General features: G+C 41.1%; 1 protein-coding gene across 1 annotated transcript in view; it reads left to right on the top strand.

Moving 5' to 3' along the window:
* The window catches only part of LOC139305617 (glucosidase 2 subunit beta-like), a 107,658-nt gene that overhangs the window by 38,621 nt on the left and 51,905 nt on the right, over positions 1-17,132 (top strand). The window contains exon 10 of the mRNA XM_070929514.1: positions 6,702-6,771. Within this exon, the coding sequence (XP_070785615.1) occupies positions 6,702-6,771 (70 nt within the window). The remainder of the gene's footprint in view (positions 1-6,701; positions 6,772-17,132) is intronic.

Below are 17,132 nucleotides of genomic sequence, written 5' to 3' on the forward strand. Positions count from 1 at the left end.
GTGAACATTTAATGGACCGCCTGCTGGTCTCTGTGTCACCCCCCCACCCCCTCTTGTAAAGAGGCCTAAGCAAACCTGACAACAAGAGCATTTGGGGGACTCTCCATCTATCTATTGCAACACATTTTTTTCCTCCCCTTCATTCTCTCCTCCAAAGACAACTTTGGTGAATATTTCATGGGGTACATTGCCTCAGTTTCACTGTGTCAGACAGGGAGAGTGGCACGCGATGACGACTGACAGGCCTGTACGCCGGCGTCCGCTAGGAGACAGCCCTTCTTTTTGGTCTGTCTTCCTGACACTCTTTTTTCCTTCTCCTTTTTCCCCCTCTCGTTTTACTTCTGTCACAGACAACCGTTCTTTCAGGCGAGAGTTTGGCTGCTGACCATTTAGCTGTTTCTTTAAATTTTAGTATGACTGCAGAACTTCTGCCGATCCATCTGATACTGTTAGTTAAAATGCCAACATACGGATACAAATCTGTTTTTGCACAGACTGCAACATTTATAGCACTTAATGATATTATTACACGCCTTTTAAGATCATACAGAAACTTAACTGGGCTTCTTTTGCCAACTTTGATGTTCACATTAATGACTGAATTATTAAAATTTTCAAGTGACTTTAAAAATCATTGACTTTTTCCATGCTACAGGATGATTCTGCCTGCCTCTGCCTTTTAAGCTGACCTCAGCCTTCACTCAGCTGCACATTACAGAAATATGCTGTATCAACCATAAAATAATACCACTAAATAATCACTTTTGTTGTTTCTTTCAGCGCCACTCAAACTCTAGCGCCAGCCTTTCAATATTACATTTCTCAAGTGCAAGCTGCAATGATTGCCTTTACTGTTATTGGAAGGCACACTTCATTTCCCTCCCCAACATTCAATTTCATGGAGGGATGAGAAAATGCTGCCTTTCCATGCTGCTTACCAAGATTTGACAACACTACAGCATGCTCACTTTGCTGCCGCTGCCGCCGCATCACCGCTCTATCCCTCCTCTCCCGCTCTCTTATTTAATAAACAGTGTGCTTGCCTGACTTACAGTAGGTTTCCACCTTGCCTTGCTCAGTGTGACGAGCAGCTGAATGGTGTCACAGTTAACAGGAGCGGCTCTGTTGCTCTGTTGTGACAACATTCGTTTGATGTAGAAATGGTAGTCCTCAGCTGCCATGTTCTCCCCTTCTTTTCCTTGTTCCTGCTCTGTCTGGATCTCACCGCTGTCGCACATCGGGGAAGCCAACTGGCGTGACCTGAAAGTGCGACGGCGACACGCAAGCTGCCATTTTGTTCTCCCCCGTTGGTAGCCATCCAATACGCATACATACATGAAGAGAAATGCAGTCATTTTTCTAGATTAAAGAACTTTAATTGGCTCTCACTCCTGGTGTCCCAGGATGCAGCAGAGGGTGCCAGTGATGTATAAAAGATGTGTTTGTGCATGTGTGTCCCTTATTTTCATAAAATTGTGTGTTTTCACCAAACTTAGTCACATATAAATCTGCCATATGTCTCACGAATTTACCGTTGACTGTAGTTTTACCAGCATCACACACATACTCATCTCTCTCTCACCTACACACACACTCGAACAGCTAGCCATAGACTTCAGCACAGGTATCCTTTTGACTGTATCAGTGCTGTCTAAACATGGTTATCTGGGTGACTCATAGAGTAAAAGGTGCAAAATGTGCAACTGCAGTTACCGCTGTGATCTTTTTCAGTGTCAAACATAATCTCAACTCATGTGTGAAAGTAAAACATGATAACATGTAATACTAGACAGGAAAATCTTCTCCTGGTGGAAGATTTTGTGAGGAAGTGCCATTAAAATTAATCAAAAAGATTCACTTGTTAAAACCACCATGACTCACTCAGTCACTCCTCTCGCTGCGAGCTGGAGATACAGAAGAGGAAAGTTCCAGCAGCCATGTATGGGATCGGAAAAGGAAAACCACTCAGGGCGTCTTTGTCCTCTGTTTAAACAGTGCCGGGGAGGAGGAGGAGTGGATGGGGGACCAGGGGAAGGGGGGATAAGAGAGAAGTTTCTCACAGCTGCCCAGCCTGAGGCCTAAAATATGTGGCGCTTTTCTCGTCACCGCGTCACCAGCCATCCGTTCTCGCCTGTCATTATTTTACCTCTCACAGAGCACACATGTCGTCTCTCGGGCACGCATATGCATACTTCCACCACCACACACTGTCTGTGCTGCCTTGATCTACTCTTAAATGCTGCCAGCATCAGATCCTCAAACATGGCCAACTTAAACGGAATGGAAAAACACAGATTTTTGTTATTGGTAACGGAATTAAGTTGTCATTAAACTGTTAAAATACTGCATGACTGGTCTATTATATTATAAGTATGACATGTAATACAGTGGAAAAGTTGATAAATCAATTGTTGATATTACCCAGTTATTACTAAGTGCTCTTAAACCATACTTAACATTGTTATTTGCCCAACAATTCTAGTGTTTTGCAGAAATACTGAATACAGAAAAAATGAGGCAACAAATGGGGCAGGAAGTTAAGTCTGTCCATGTGTAGATAAATGTCTAAGTTGAGAAGCTCTACCTCCTCTCCAAGATTACAGCTGCAAACAGAAGACAAAGTGCTTTGTGTGTGGCGCATTTTCCCATAAATTGTTCAAAAACAGTGTTGCTTATTTTCACGGTAGCTCAATACAGTATTTTGGACCAAAATCAGTTCATTTGATGGAATCGCTGCAATCCGTGTATCACTTTTTGAGCTGAAGGGGATTTGTGCTGTGATTCCATAAAGAGTTCAACTTTGGTGAACTTTGACACCCAAATGTCGACCAGTTGAACATTGGCCTGCCAAAGCTGAACTTTGAGGGAGCAGAGATGATCCAAGAGTCCAAAATGGAGGAAGCTGTCATAGTAGCTGTATTACACGACCCACAAATAGTTACTACGTCACTAAGCTTCCAGCACCACCTTTTTGGTGAGGATGTTTTGCTGTGCCACTTCTTGTTGTGACCTGGACCTCAGAGAGGAGGTCGAGGTGGATGGTTGGGCATTCCCACTCCTACCAACAGCCAATTTAGATTTCGTTTTTTTATTTTTTTATTTTAAGAATGACTGGGGATCTTTCAAGTAACTTCAGTTGCCTTGTTCAGTTGGCAGGTATGAATCATAAGGGCTTGCTTGGAAAGGCACTGACAAAGAGAACTGGTCTACGCAGGGTCCACATCGACCCTCCACTCTTGCACTCCTGTCCAAAACTTAAACTCTGCGGAGGCTTTGACAAATGTCACAGTCAAGTTCAGTTTGCATTAGCAACAGTGTCACGAGTCGGAGGAGATTCTGGGAGCTCGGCAAACATTGTCTTGCTGCCACATTTGCCATTAAACTCTACAGAGATACCGGGTTGCGTCGTGAGCGCCGCAGCCCCCCCCCCCAGATTTTACTTTAGTACAGCTGTTAAATATCTGTGGCCGCTTCTGTTTAGATGAACAGAGCTGTTGGACTTTTATAGAGAGATGTGGCTTCACAGTATGAGCAATCTGTTGTATCAGGCTTTGTGGCAGTAACATATCCATCAAAACTGTGGCTGATTGGGAAACGGGATGATCCATTGGTCTTCAGGTTTCACCTTAGCTAGACATCACTGACCGGCTATAACAGAGTCTGTAAGCTGCTGGCTGTTAAAATCAGTCACTGCTACATTTTGTAAGAAATGAGGGGGAAGAATGCGGAGGAGTAGATATGTAGGAAGTCACGTGTAGCACACAGATATACACAAATGTAGAGAACGCACACGTCATAAGTGCATTCAAACGGACAAAAAGCATGTGACACATTAAATATTAAAAATATTCATGTACAATATGACACATTCTCCAACTGAGCATGCTGCTGAGGGAATTCAACATAACACACACATAGAAGGAGGCTGTGTCTCTCCCACTTGGCTGTCATGAATATAGGTCTGCCAAACTGAGCAACAACAAAAAAAAAAACAACAACACTGAAAAGTATTACATAAGTTAGGATTCTTTGCGATTTGAACCTTAAGTCGGTGCACAGGCGGCTATTTAAATTGCATCAGTTCCTCTGATGTAAATGTGTATAGCCTTCAACTCCCTGAGAGCTTTTAGTCATTTATTTTGATTAGGGCTGTATTTATAAGATAAGTCTCTTAAGTAAGTCGCCTGGGAAGATGGGTTGGCGAGGATGGTGGTGGGGGAACAAAATGAAGTCTGTTTGATGATTATAAATTCAGACATATCTGCTTGTCAATTAATTAGGTGCTTCCTGGGTACGTGTGCCCCTCTTTTCAGTTACTGGGCCTGACTCTCAGTGGACAAATACCCGCGGTGCGCCCATTGTATGTCTAAGCCGTTACACACATCTCTGGCAGCTGGGGAGCGGAGAATAAAGATCCTTCAAAGGCAGACAGTTTTCAAGAGCAAGCCTCTGTTTTTCGTGTGCCGGCTGATTTCTCGAAGCAGCGTTATGTGGCCGCTTGAAGGCTTTGCTCTGCCGATGTCTCGTTCTCAGACACAAACAAGAACTCGAGAATGGACATGAAAAGATAGGTAGACTGAGAGGACTGAGCTTGAAGTGATGCCTCCATTACTTCTGCCTCTCACAGTGCAACAATACGTACAGGAGACTTATCTTGTTCAGGCCACTGTGGCGAGGTGAGCATTGTTTATTGTCATGAGGATGCTTCTATTTTTATAGCAGATCAAAACCAGTGTTAAAAAATGGAATGTGTATTTCATATCAAAAATTGAAAAAGGAGTCAAACATACCTGGATATATCCTTCAGCTTTTCAGTTTCTCAATATGTTGTTGGTCTGCATCCATGGCCAGAAGACATGGATTGTTTAGTAATTCCACATAGATACTGCGGAAGTATTTTATGTCTAAGCAAGCATGCGTGAAGGGCGAGTCAACAGTTGGCTTGTCAGCTACAGCAGTAGTCCTGCGAGCCGTCTCTACATCACCAAGCTTCTGCCTGAACCTATTTCGAATAGGGTACGTTTTCTTCCACTTTTTATCTTATATTTGTAATTTGGCACAATAATTTTCACTTTGGTAGTTGAAGTTAGTATATATGGCGCGTTTTTCCTTGTTCAATACAGAAGGTAAACTGGGTAAACAAAAGCACTCGGCAAAGAAATCGTACACAAGCCCCCATAAAACCACAATTTATAATGTGTTTTTCAGAGGCCTTTAACCTGATGACATCTAACCTTTTTTGTACTGAGATTTGTGTCCACTTAATTTTCTTATATTGGCCCTTCTCAACTTGCCATTCATGTTGGATAAGTGTATATTTTTGGAATACTCTTGAGACTGTGCTTTGTTTGCTAGCATTAGGGGAAAGGGATGATGGAGCGGTGAGTGAATGGATAGTGGGGAATCTTAAACTATTGAAATGTAAGTTCTCATTTTCTATTTTGCTTTTGTATTTAATGGAATAAGGTAATGTTCTGAATTATAGATTTACATCAGCAATCTCAGTGCTTTCCTTTTAAGACAGATCAAATTACTGTAACCTGGATGTTTTCAGGGAAAAACTATCAACAACACAGAGCTGGGATCAATAGACCAATTTTAGGATGAATAGAATTCCCATCCAGATGTCTAACGTGAGCTGACAAAACTTGGGAATAACGTGTATTGTTATTTTAAAAGATTTTTCCAACAGAGTTCCAACAGATTTTTTGTGTGTGTACATTTGTATCCAGTCCAATCTGTCAAAATATTCTCAACCACAAATACTGCATGCGATGTCACAGTGATCTTAAGCAGGTTTTTGTTCTCCTCAGAGGTGGTGAGTCACATTGCATTTGGCGGCGTCTGTCGCTTCCACAGTTGAGTTTACAGTCTGGTTTCCAGTGACGGAAAAAATGTCAGCATGCAGCATGCGACAAGTCATCAAATCAGACCCATATTTCCTTTGCCCCGTATGTAGGGAATTTTGTCATATTTAGTCCTCCTCAGCATCATGAACACTCTGGAAAGAATTGACGTTTTGCACAATAATGTCATGATAGAGACTGCCTACAATCAACAACAGAATGTAGCACTGTAATAACACACATTTTTCTAACCTCAGGTAGATTCCCTGCAAGAGATAAATGTCAATATTTTGAAATTCAGTATATCAATATTTTACCAGAGCTTAGCAATCAACAATATTTACTGCAGGACGGATTTAGCGATTATCTCGCTAAAACCTTCCACAAGGTGAGGATCCACAACGTGCCTTGGATCTTTGTAAATGAATGTGGCATCTTAAAATTAATCTGGAAAATTAAAGACCTAAAATTGTTTTGGCTCTGCCTGTTTTTCCCCTTAGACCTAAAACAGAACGCTAGCATCCAGGCATGTTGTCTTTCATCATTAAACTGTCTCTCAGAGGCTCCTGGGAGCCTCCTAGAGCACAGAAAGGAGCCTTGTATTTTGCAACATCAAGCGCACAGTGTCTTCAATGTCTGCTGGGAGGTGCATATTAGAGTCATGGACTTGAGTTGAAATGATCTTTTAAAATCACTTTCTCTGTCACACACACACACACACACACACACACACACACACACACACACTTTTGTTGTCTCTTCATACATTAATGCAGGTGATACCCAAGGTCTTATAAGTGTATAGATCTCTGACCTTGTTTTCTCTTCCTCTCTGCTTCCATTATGTGCTTGTAGATCAAAGACATACACGGTGCACCAGGTAGTCTTGTGGGTGAAGATCCTCACTTAATGGCAGCTGACAGAGGTAAGTTATTAAACCTTCTCACCGTCCTCTCAACCCCCACTGCTCTTGTGGCCCCCACTTATAATCCCTCCTTCTATAGCCATAAGTGTGTGCAAATATCAATGCATACTTTTTAAATGCATTTTGATACAGCCCTAAGTTTACTACTGCCCTTAACACAAGAGCTGAGAGGTTTGCGGGGTTATTTTGCCTGATGCTAGTTGCATGTGTTTTTATCAAGGTATCCACAGAGAATCAACTACAACGTGCAATTGCGCTGTGTTTAGAGAATTTATAGTGCCTCCCTCAAAGTAAAGGCTGTGGATGGAACACACATGCGCCTGTCCACGGCAGAAATTGCTCACCTAAGGGGGGAGAGTATAATCCAGTTGCACAAAAATCGTGTCGTTTGGGAGGTACGAAATGGCTGATGTATTAACTTAATTTTGGCTGTCATTACAAAAATATCCCCCGGAATCTTTTTTAAAACATAGTGTGTAGTGTTGACATGTGCAGGCACAGGAATTGAAAGGAAATCTACAGCAAATATAGCTATCCAAAATATTCTGTTGCCTGAATAGACGTATTTTGTTGCATACCTAGAAGCTTGGCTATTGTCTGAGAATAACAAAAAGATTATCCATGCATAAGAGCCCTTTGTTTACCATCTATTCCTTTGGCCACCGTTCCAAACAAGTGAGGATGCACATAGTGTAGATGTGTGGCTGGTGTGGAAGGCTGTGAGTGTTTCGTGTTTTATTTTCAAGGTGATGCAGCTAGTTTATTCCCCCTTCACACCACAAACATATTATCCCGCTCCAGCTGCTGCAAGGAGACAGGCCCAGGTATTTATGGCTAGCATAAAAAGCGTGTGCATTCCCTGTCACCCTACAGCCCGAGATTTACAGCACATTTGACAAACACACTGAATTAAAAAAGGAGTGCTCAATTTGTATAGGAGTTTAGACTGTCTGTTATGCATGCTCCCAATGGATTCTGCTGTTAGTACATGTGTGTGTGCTGTGTCTCGCTGTCTATGTACGCCTCCCGCTGTGTGAGAAAGTGTCTGTCTGCCTGCGCGCGTATGTGTGTGTGTGTCTGTATGCCGGTGTGTATTTGTGTGTGTGTGCACACCGAGCCCGCCTGCTCTGAAACACCAGCAACAGATAACAGATGGTCCCCCTGCATTAGAAGTGTTTTATTTCCCTGCGGAAGCCAGATATGTCAAAAATAAGCATGTGCAACATTAGTCATTTGGAATATTCATGCCCCTGCCGTCCGATGGTTTCCTTTTCACAGCCAAAATACCACCAGCCCAATTCTCTTAAGGAAGTGAGGGGGATAAGGGGGAGAAGGAAAAAAAGCAGTCATCAGCTGAACTGATGGGGGAAAAGGCTGAGGCCTACATGCGGCTTTAATGGAAGTTTTTTTTTTTTCTCCTGGTCGCTTCTTTAGCATGCCAGGACTGTAATTAAAAAAGGGGCTACAGTCTGTAGATGTGTTCATATTAAGAACCACATCCCCCAGCCCCATTAGACACAGTGATGTGAATATGCACACATGTCCATATGCCTGCCTGGCTGCATACATGTACACACATACACACACAAAATGGTAATTTGCACCCACATTAATAACCTCATTCAGTGGGTCAGACTTCTTATGCATTCCTTCATAGACTCATCTTTGGGAGTCCTCCTTCTCCTCTCCTCCTCCACTACTACTTATCCTCCTATTTCTCCTCTCCACCTCCATCTCTTCAACTATCTCAATCCTCTGTAGCCTCAGTCTCTTTAATCTCCACCTCCTCTCCTCCCAGGCTTTCTACCCCCATCTCCCACCATTGAACGCGGCTGCCATCCTTGTCCTTGGTGGCGGACATGGGCATGCATCATTATCAGGCCTGATTAACCATCCACGTAGTTGGCAGTCTGGTCCCCACCAGGGGCCAATGGCATGGTTTTCCTACCGCCGAAAACATGAATTTTGAGCAGCACTTTCTCACTTGCCGTGGTCCCTCATGATCAGGGTTAATTCGTGGCAGCATGTGTGAATGGCGTAGAAAGAAGAGAGGAGGAAGAAAAGGAGGAGGAAAACCTACCAAACAGTAGTGCACTGCTTATCGCAGAAATGCAATATGATTTATTCAGGAATATGCAAATCCAACAATCACTCTGCCTTGTTTACCAAAGGGACCTGCTGATTCAGAGTCTGAAAGACAGAGAGAGAGAGAGAGAGAGAGAGAGAGAGAGAGAGAGAGAGAGAGAGAAACAATCCTAACCATAGACGCCATCATACAGTGCACGCACTAAGGCAGCCACCAGCAACAAAACCAGTGTTTTTTCTTAGAATCAGGAAATTAAGGGTGTCGGACGATTTCTTGGTTGTTTCACAGCTTCAAAAGCCTTTAAATTTATTCTGGTGAGGCTGGATTGTTGATGTAAAGAGCAAAGGGACATATGCAATACATGTCTTTTAGTATGTAAATACAGTACGTTGCTCACAAAGCCTTACATTGGATTTGTTAAATACCACTACACTACATACTATGGCCTGCAATGATTACACATAAGGTCTCTTGCAGTTGGTATGGAAAGGGCATGGTACACCAATTATGGATTTGGGCAGCATACGGCTGCATAATGTCTGATCAGATTTGTAATCTAGTCTACTTTTTTCTGTTTCTACAATTTGTCCACATTAGACTGCATTTTATTTCAGCAAAGTCCTTATAGGCATCAGCAGATGTGTGTTAGGGGTTATGGGTTAATGTGTCCATACTGCCCTGTCTCTGTTTTACCATTTAAAGAACCCATTGAACAAATTATGCCAAGGAACACCTTGTCATCTTGTCACTGTGTCACTTGTACTTGTAAATACACTGATAGCAAGACTTAGTTATGCATTATGTCCACAAGAAATGGATGGAATTCCCAAAAGTTCCAGGCATGCAATTTCGTTGTAAGCACAAAAATGAAAAGCCTTTCTTTATTGTCGCTACACGATTGAAAACGAGACAAACTTACTCAAATAGTCACACGCATAAGTAAATATTATTAACACGTGAGAATTTGAACAGCAATATTCTTACCCTTAATACAACTCAGTAAATGAACACAGCATCAGAAATAATAGCAACGACAGCATATATAGCATATATACATATAAGTAGTATTTCTGTATTACTCCATGTTGATGCCTTTTTCTGGGGTTACCTACATGTCAAGTGTGTGAGTAAATGCACTTGCCAATTTAGACTTTTGAAAGCCTACTCAACAACTTAACATGTTACCTTTGCTGTAGCCATTTGCATTATCATGCCTTCAGTTATCCCCATCTACAGTATTTATTAAATCTATTTCATTTTACCTGCTTATAGGGGATTCACTTTTTTGTCCTTGTTTTGTAAGACATTGAAGTCACATCAGCCTGTGGATACTTGTCTTACGTACAGTAGTATCACTAGAAGGCAAAAAAGTCCAAGGTGTTGTAAGCTGATAAGAGTTTTTAAGATGTTATAAAGGGCTACAGGGAAATCTAATGATTGTTTGACTGACATGTACGCTATGAATCAGTATCTTTGAAGCGGTTTCAGCACAGGTAGATAAGCTACTGTATTACTGTGCTGCTTGCCTAAAGTAAGTGAGTAAAGATTTTCTCTGACCACAGAAGATCTGATATTCAATATACTGTAGCAAAATAGAATGTGTGGTTAAAAGATTTGAAAAGACTGCTATGCACTGTGAACAAAATGTAACATACCATGTGAAACTGTCCTGCGTTGAATGTTACCTGGACAGACTTGAATTGGATCTGAAGCTGACGTGAGAAGCAGATGAATTTAACTCTATTCTATTTGCAGATATGCTTTTTTCATTGGTGACTAAGAGGTGCACAGTCTTGCGTGTCACATTCAGTTTTTTCCTCATCATCTTCTTTGGGTTGTAGAAATGAGTGAGAGTTGCAGCCATTCCCTGGCTCTCTGCTGAAAGCCCAATTAGAGCTGTTGTATTGATTTCCCTGCACAGTATTGCATGTATTTTACCAGGTGAGTCCCTACAGCTAGCGCGAATGTATGGAAGACAACAATTATCCTCTCCAACAGAATCTCTGAGGCCACACAAAAGCAAGCAGAGCTCAGAAAATTGATCTCCTCAGGCTTGTGAGCCATTGTGTGGATGAGCAGACAAATGCACCCACAACTTGGTGACTACAATATGCAACTTTTTGATGTCAAAACCCTGTAATTATATTCTTCAAACCTATTTTGTTCAGTTCATTCTCGCTGTACCATTGAGTGACTAGACCTGGCCTGTGAATAAAACATAATGAACAGCTTATATCATACCACGTCAGTCATATTCGTGTAGAATTGCCTGAAATTGGCAAATTGGTGCTTTTTTTGAGGCAGATATCATTTGCAGTGGCCATGGTCATGAACTAGGTTGTAGCTTTCAAGCACAGCATAGCAACAGCAATAATAGCGGGAAGAAAGCAGTAAGAACTGAAAAAACCCTGTGAATCTAAAACCAGTTAAAACAGATGGACAGGACATTAACACTGATTTTAATTGTAGTTTTCTTCAATGTGTGTTGGTTATGATAGCCTCAGCCAGATGTTCTGAAGTTTTTGTACTTGACTATTTGAGGCAAAGAAGATGGGGCTAGAATTGTATTTGCTGTCAAAACAAGTTTTTGTTATATTTTTGAGATAATAGCTTTAAATTGAGATATTAAAAACACTGTGCCATGTAGCCTAAAGCTGAGTACAGCTCTAAATCATGCACGAAATACATTCTGAGAGGTATAGCTTCAAATTCCTACAATATTATACTATTATTGGCTACATCTTTACCTTTACCTCATGATTGCATTGTCAATTGTTACACTTGTATAGTATAAATAAATCTTTGAGAGGTATATTTAAATGGTGAACAATGAACAGCCTATGACGAGCAGAATGCTCTGTTTCTCTTCTCTAAGCACTTTGAAAATTGAGAGTGGGCAGTCCCTCTGTGTAGTTTTATGATTGTTTGATTTGTGATTTTTTGAGCAGAGATTAAGTGTCATGCACTTTTTTAATGCTCAGTAGGAAACCACAGACATACTTTATATGGATTTATTTACAGATTTTTACTAAGAAATGCTGTCTAGGTTTTTCTGTTAGTTAGATAGTTCCCAGTTGTTGAGAAAATCGTCTTGTTTTGACTGGTTCTTCTAAGTAGCTCTTTAGCCTCCATCCTTACTACCTCTTTGACAGATGTGCTCCCAACAGTGACAACAGTTTTCACAGTGAGCATCACGTTTCAGCCTATTTCATGTGGGTATTCCATTTATTATGACAGAGGCATTATTGTTTGGAGAAAACATTGGCTTTTTCTGTTATATACTTATACATAGTGCTTATGTGGAGTGTACAACACAGTGTTTGCCACACTGGGGGGAAATCTATTTAGACAGGCTGCCTGAATTAATTATATATACGGGAAACACTGAAATGTAATTGCCTTTGTTGAACTGTAAACAGACAGCGATCCTTAGTGCTTATAAAATCAGAGAGAATCAATGCTATTCTGATTTATACCCTTGGATTTTCTACATATGCAGTATTTTGAGTTGCACTCGTTTCCTGTGAATAAACCACGTTCCTCTCCTCTCCCATCTTCATGCTACAACTTAAATTGCTGGAAGATTTAGCTCTTTTTTTTCCTGGGAATGTATGTCATATCAACAACGTGATGCTAATCTGCTGGAGTCATACGCCCTCCACCATGCTATTTTTGCCACACACATGTTGCCTGAGAGGTCAGTAGCATAGCAGGGTTCTTACTAGGTTGAATTGCTTGGAGGCAGAAGTTAATTTCCAACTCAACAGAGATAAATGACTTTGCTTTGACCTGCTCGCTGGCACAACAAAGACTTTGTGCTTTTCTGGGAGACAGGCACCGTGGATATCTGTAATTTAAAAGCATGTTTGTTATTTTCAGTATGAAGTGATTTAATTTGGTAACAATGATTAACCCAATTTGGCTGTGTGCTTTTCTGCTGTGCTCAAATAAAACTATACTTCTTTTGTTTGATTTTCTTCTTGCCTGATCTTTTACTTCCTTGTTTTGTACTAAGTCGGCTCTATACAGAGAAGAATGGCACTGAAGAACAAAGAAATAAAGCATAGTTTACTATTAACAAATACATTTGCATGCACACTAATACTACTGATAATCCAGCTGTTGAAATCATATCTGTTGAAGCTTGATTATTCGATTGAGATGTGTTTTTTCTCATACCAGCTGTCTGCTCAGTGCACTTTATCTATTCAAACATGCTTAGATACCTCGTGAGTGTCAATGTTATTACAAAGTTTAATTGACACCGTTGTTATTTACAATACTGTGACTACAGTTTATTATTAGTTAATTTGGAGTAGTTTTCTACAACCCAGAAGGTTGAGTTGTTACAGAAAATGATAGAACATTCAGCACCATCAAAATGCCAAATTTAGATGCAATCTAGGGCAGAAATTAAAGACAGAATTCCATTTCCTTCAAATGTTATTACAGATATATTCAGTATATTCATTTTTTTCATAGCCATTTTTGAATAATGACAGTCAGGTCCAGTCTTGTTTCAGACACACATTCTGAAATAATTCAAAACAGCTCATTAGTAAGAAAATGTAAGCACTGAATGCAATTTTGACCATTTTATAACTTTTCTTAATTGGAGTTGAATTGCGTGTTTTGGAATCTTTGTGCTATAGAATCAGTCCTTGTCCCCACCATTTGTAATATTAGCAAAGATTTCCATGGCTAGACTAACCTTCAAGTGGGCCCTAGGACAAAAATGACCTTTGGGCCCCTATTGACCCCATAGTGCTCCCATTCTCTGTACATCGTGTATGCTGCCTGCTTGACCTTCAAATACAGTGCACACAGCGGACTCATGGCAAGTTCATTATATTTTGCCTCAAGCCCCAGAAACCTACCATATTGTCCCAGGTTTGCAATGTGTCAATTACTTCAATTTTAATAATGCGATTCAAGACAATCTTATGTATGTGCGCTGTATAGGTACTATGTCATTTACAATGTTAAAGGTCTTAAAACTACAGTAGCTACAATAGCAGATTCTGACAACCCTCAAGATTAGGTAATGATGCAGCACCTTCCTTAAGGGCTCTTAAAATTTCAGCTAATAATTTGCTTTAGTGGTGCATACTCCTAAACAAATATGCAAAGCAATGAATCAAATTACCCACAAGCCAATTGACACACAGTAAACCTGAGGCTTTTGGGGGCCCCTGGGGGTCTGGGCACTGGGACAGTTGTTTACTCTTCCTGGTTGGTAAGCCAGCCTTGCGGGCTGCAAGCATAAACAGGAGGTACTATATCTGGTGGAAATCACATCTAAACCACCAAGTGTAAGATAGTAATCCTGCAAGAATTTTCACATCCTCGGTGGAACTGCTCCTTTCAAACATAACCCTCATCGAGTATATTGTGAAAGCCTGTTATCTGATATGCCGCTCACTGTGGACTCCTGGCTATATTCAACACAGGGGGTGTACAAGTGACCATTATGCTCTCAATTATCACCATATATTCTCCCCCACTGCCCACCATGCTGCTTTAGCACTTATTAGGGGCACATACTTGAGGCTCACCCACACAGTTCACCTTCAACCCACATTTTCCAGGTAATGAGCTTGACAGAGGAGACTGCATTAAATACATTTCCTGCCAAAGATAATTGAGAGGTGACCCTGCTGAATGCCAGTGTGGTGGTTTGTATTGATTTGTGATTCTAAAATGGTAGCAATGGTCAAAAGATCGACATTATTCAATTACTAATTGACCTAATTTCCTCTTGGCCCTCGAAGATTTGACCGTGCTGTATGATAGATGTCTACGCCTACAGACTGTGCAATAACAATAATCTTTCAAGTTCATTGCTTGTCACATTGTGTGAGATGGGTCTAATAAAGTCTTGGTCGCAATCTGTGTCAAACTGTATGATACACATTTTCTACCACAGTGATATTCAGCCTGACCATCCAAGGCTTTCAAGTTCTGTTACAATCTATCCTGCCAGTAGCCGACTGAAAGGCAGTTCAAGAAACTGAAATTCTGCTCAAGTCCCATGTTGCTTTGAAAAACTGGGCTATTGGCAGATATGCTTATCATTAGATGTGCCTGTCAGATTTTATTGGAACAAAAACTCCTTCATATTGAAGAATTAAAGAATTCAAGCACAGCACATCATGGAGACAGGTGGTTGCCAGCCTTGTAATGATACATAAAAACATAAGTTGTCTCCCACATTGGATTGGTGTTAATTGCAGGGTACATTTGGAGCTGATGCTTTTCGACAAGCTTGGCTACGGATACATTGAGGAGACGGTGACATACCAAGACAATGTACTCTTCTTTGTGCTGTCTTTGCTCAACCTATGTTTGCTAAGATTATGTTCTCAGTTGTTTAAGTTGGTTTCTATATTTTGCAAGAGCTGCAGTCTTGTGGTCTCAAGAGATTTGATGGTCGCTCATACACAGAAAGTCTTTCATATGGAAGCGTGTGAGCAGCAGAAATGCTCAGCCGTGGGATTTACCTGTCAACTGCACTTAAGCATGTAGGATAACATGCGCTTCACGCTAGCTAGACGCTGTGATGGTAAAATAAAGGCTGGCACGCCTTTCCTGGGATCTTCGGTCACTGACGACTTCATGTATGTCAGCACCTCGGAGAAAATAAAGTAGAAAATAAACTTCCATTAAAAGATGGTTGGATGGATGTGTGTGTTTTGAAGCCCTCAGTGTCTTCAAAATAATTTTCATGTCAGCTTATCACAGTGAAATATTTGAAATGTAAGCCAATGTTTTCTACTCGCTTCATTCCTTTGCTTCATAGTTTAATGGATTATTTACAGCATGGGAGGAGTGCAAATTAAATTATTATGTCAAATTGCAGAGCTGTAATTGACAATTTCTCCAAGATTTCAATAAAGGTGTGTCTCTTTTCAAATGAGAATTCACAGTTTTTCCCCACAGTGTATGATTTTTTTAATTCTGGACAATTGAAACTGTGCCAAGTGATGAAGCCTAGAGATGTTTGCTAATGCCAAAGTAACAGTATATTTAAACTTCACTGAAAACCTCAACTATTGCAGAAGCTCCTGTAATGTCTCCCCATAGTTTGAGAGCAAAGTGAAAAATGAACAATCTCATCTAACCTAACAAGGGACAAAATGTAGCTCCGTATTAACATTTGAAATCTGCAGTTCCTTGCTCAGTTTCAGACTGCTGTGTCTGAAAGTACCGAGCAGAGTTTGGGGATTTAACTAAGCACAAGAACTCGGCTCAATTCCCAAAGCATCCGCCAACCACCCAACTGCACAGCACTTTTGGAAAATAGACACACAGGTAACTGATTTCTCCACTGATTTCTCCACTGACAATGCAACAGAAGAAAAGCTTGCTCTATCATTCCAACCATCTGGAAGTCTGGCTCAGACTTGAGGCTGATGTGTAACTTTTAATTGGAGAGACAGTGGTGGGAGGTGGAAGAGTAGGAAGGAATGATCCCAGTGGATAGACAGGCAGTGCCTGCTGCCAGATGGACAACCTGAGTTTGCTGGAGTGCACACCATTTCATTCTCGGCCCAATGTGATGTGTGTTCTATTTCACTAAGAGCTTGTTGGAGAATCGTAGTTTGGCCCAAGACATCTCAAGTGCTGCAAAATGCTGCTATTTTCACAGGACATAATTAGGCAGGGACAATGCTTAGATTTTCTTCTGAAAGGTTTGACAACAGACATTTTCCATTTCATGAGATGACATCAGAAGTTTAGCCTAGCTTAGCATAAAGACCAGAGGCAGGGGGGAAATGGCTAGCCTGGCTCTGTCCCAAATTAAAGCAATAAGCTACCCAACATCTCTAAAGCTCACTAATTGACCACAGTGAGGATGCCAGGTTTGGTACAGTTGTGCCTGTACAGACACCAAAACCACAACCTGTGCTCACCCACTGTGTTTGGCAACCTGCCTTGTAGCCAGAGAGGTTATGTACGTAACATAAACCCCCCTTAAATCCCAAATTGGCTCTTTACATCTGTTCATGTAAATTTTAAATTTGGACAGAGCCAGGCTAGCTGTCTCCCCCTGCTTCCAGTCTTCATGCTATTCTTCTGACTCCAGCTCCATAAACAACACACAGCCAGGAGAGTGATATCAATATTCTCATGTCACTCATGGAAAGAAAGAAAATAAGCAAATTTCTCAAAATGTCAAACTATTCCCTTAAATCTGAGTGTTTTCAGGTTGACTCGGATTGAATATTCCTCTACACTGAGTGCACCAGCATTGTCAGTGTAAGATAATCCGTCG

This window comes from Enoplosus armatus, chromosome 23 (genome assembly GCF_043641665.1).
Source record: "Enoplosus armatus isolate fEnoArm2 chromosome 23, fEnoArm2.hap1, whole genome shotgun sequence".
NCBI lineage: Eukaryota > Metazoa > Chordata > Actinopteri > Centrarchiformes > Enoplosidae > Enoplosus > Enoplosus armatus.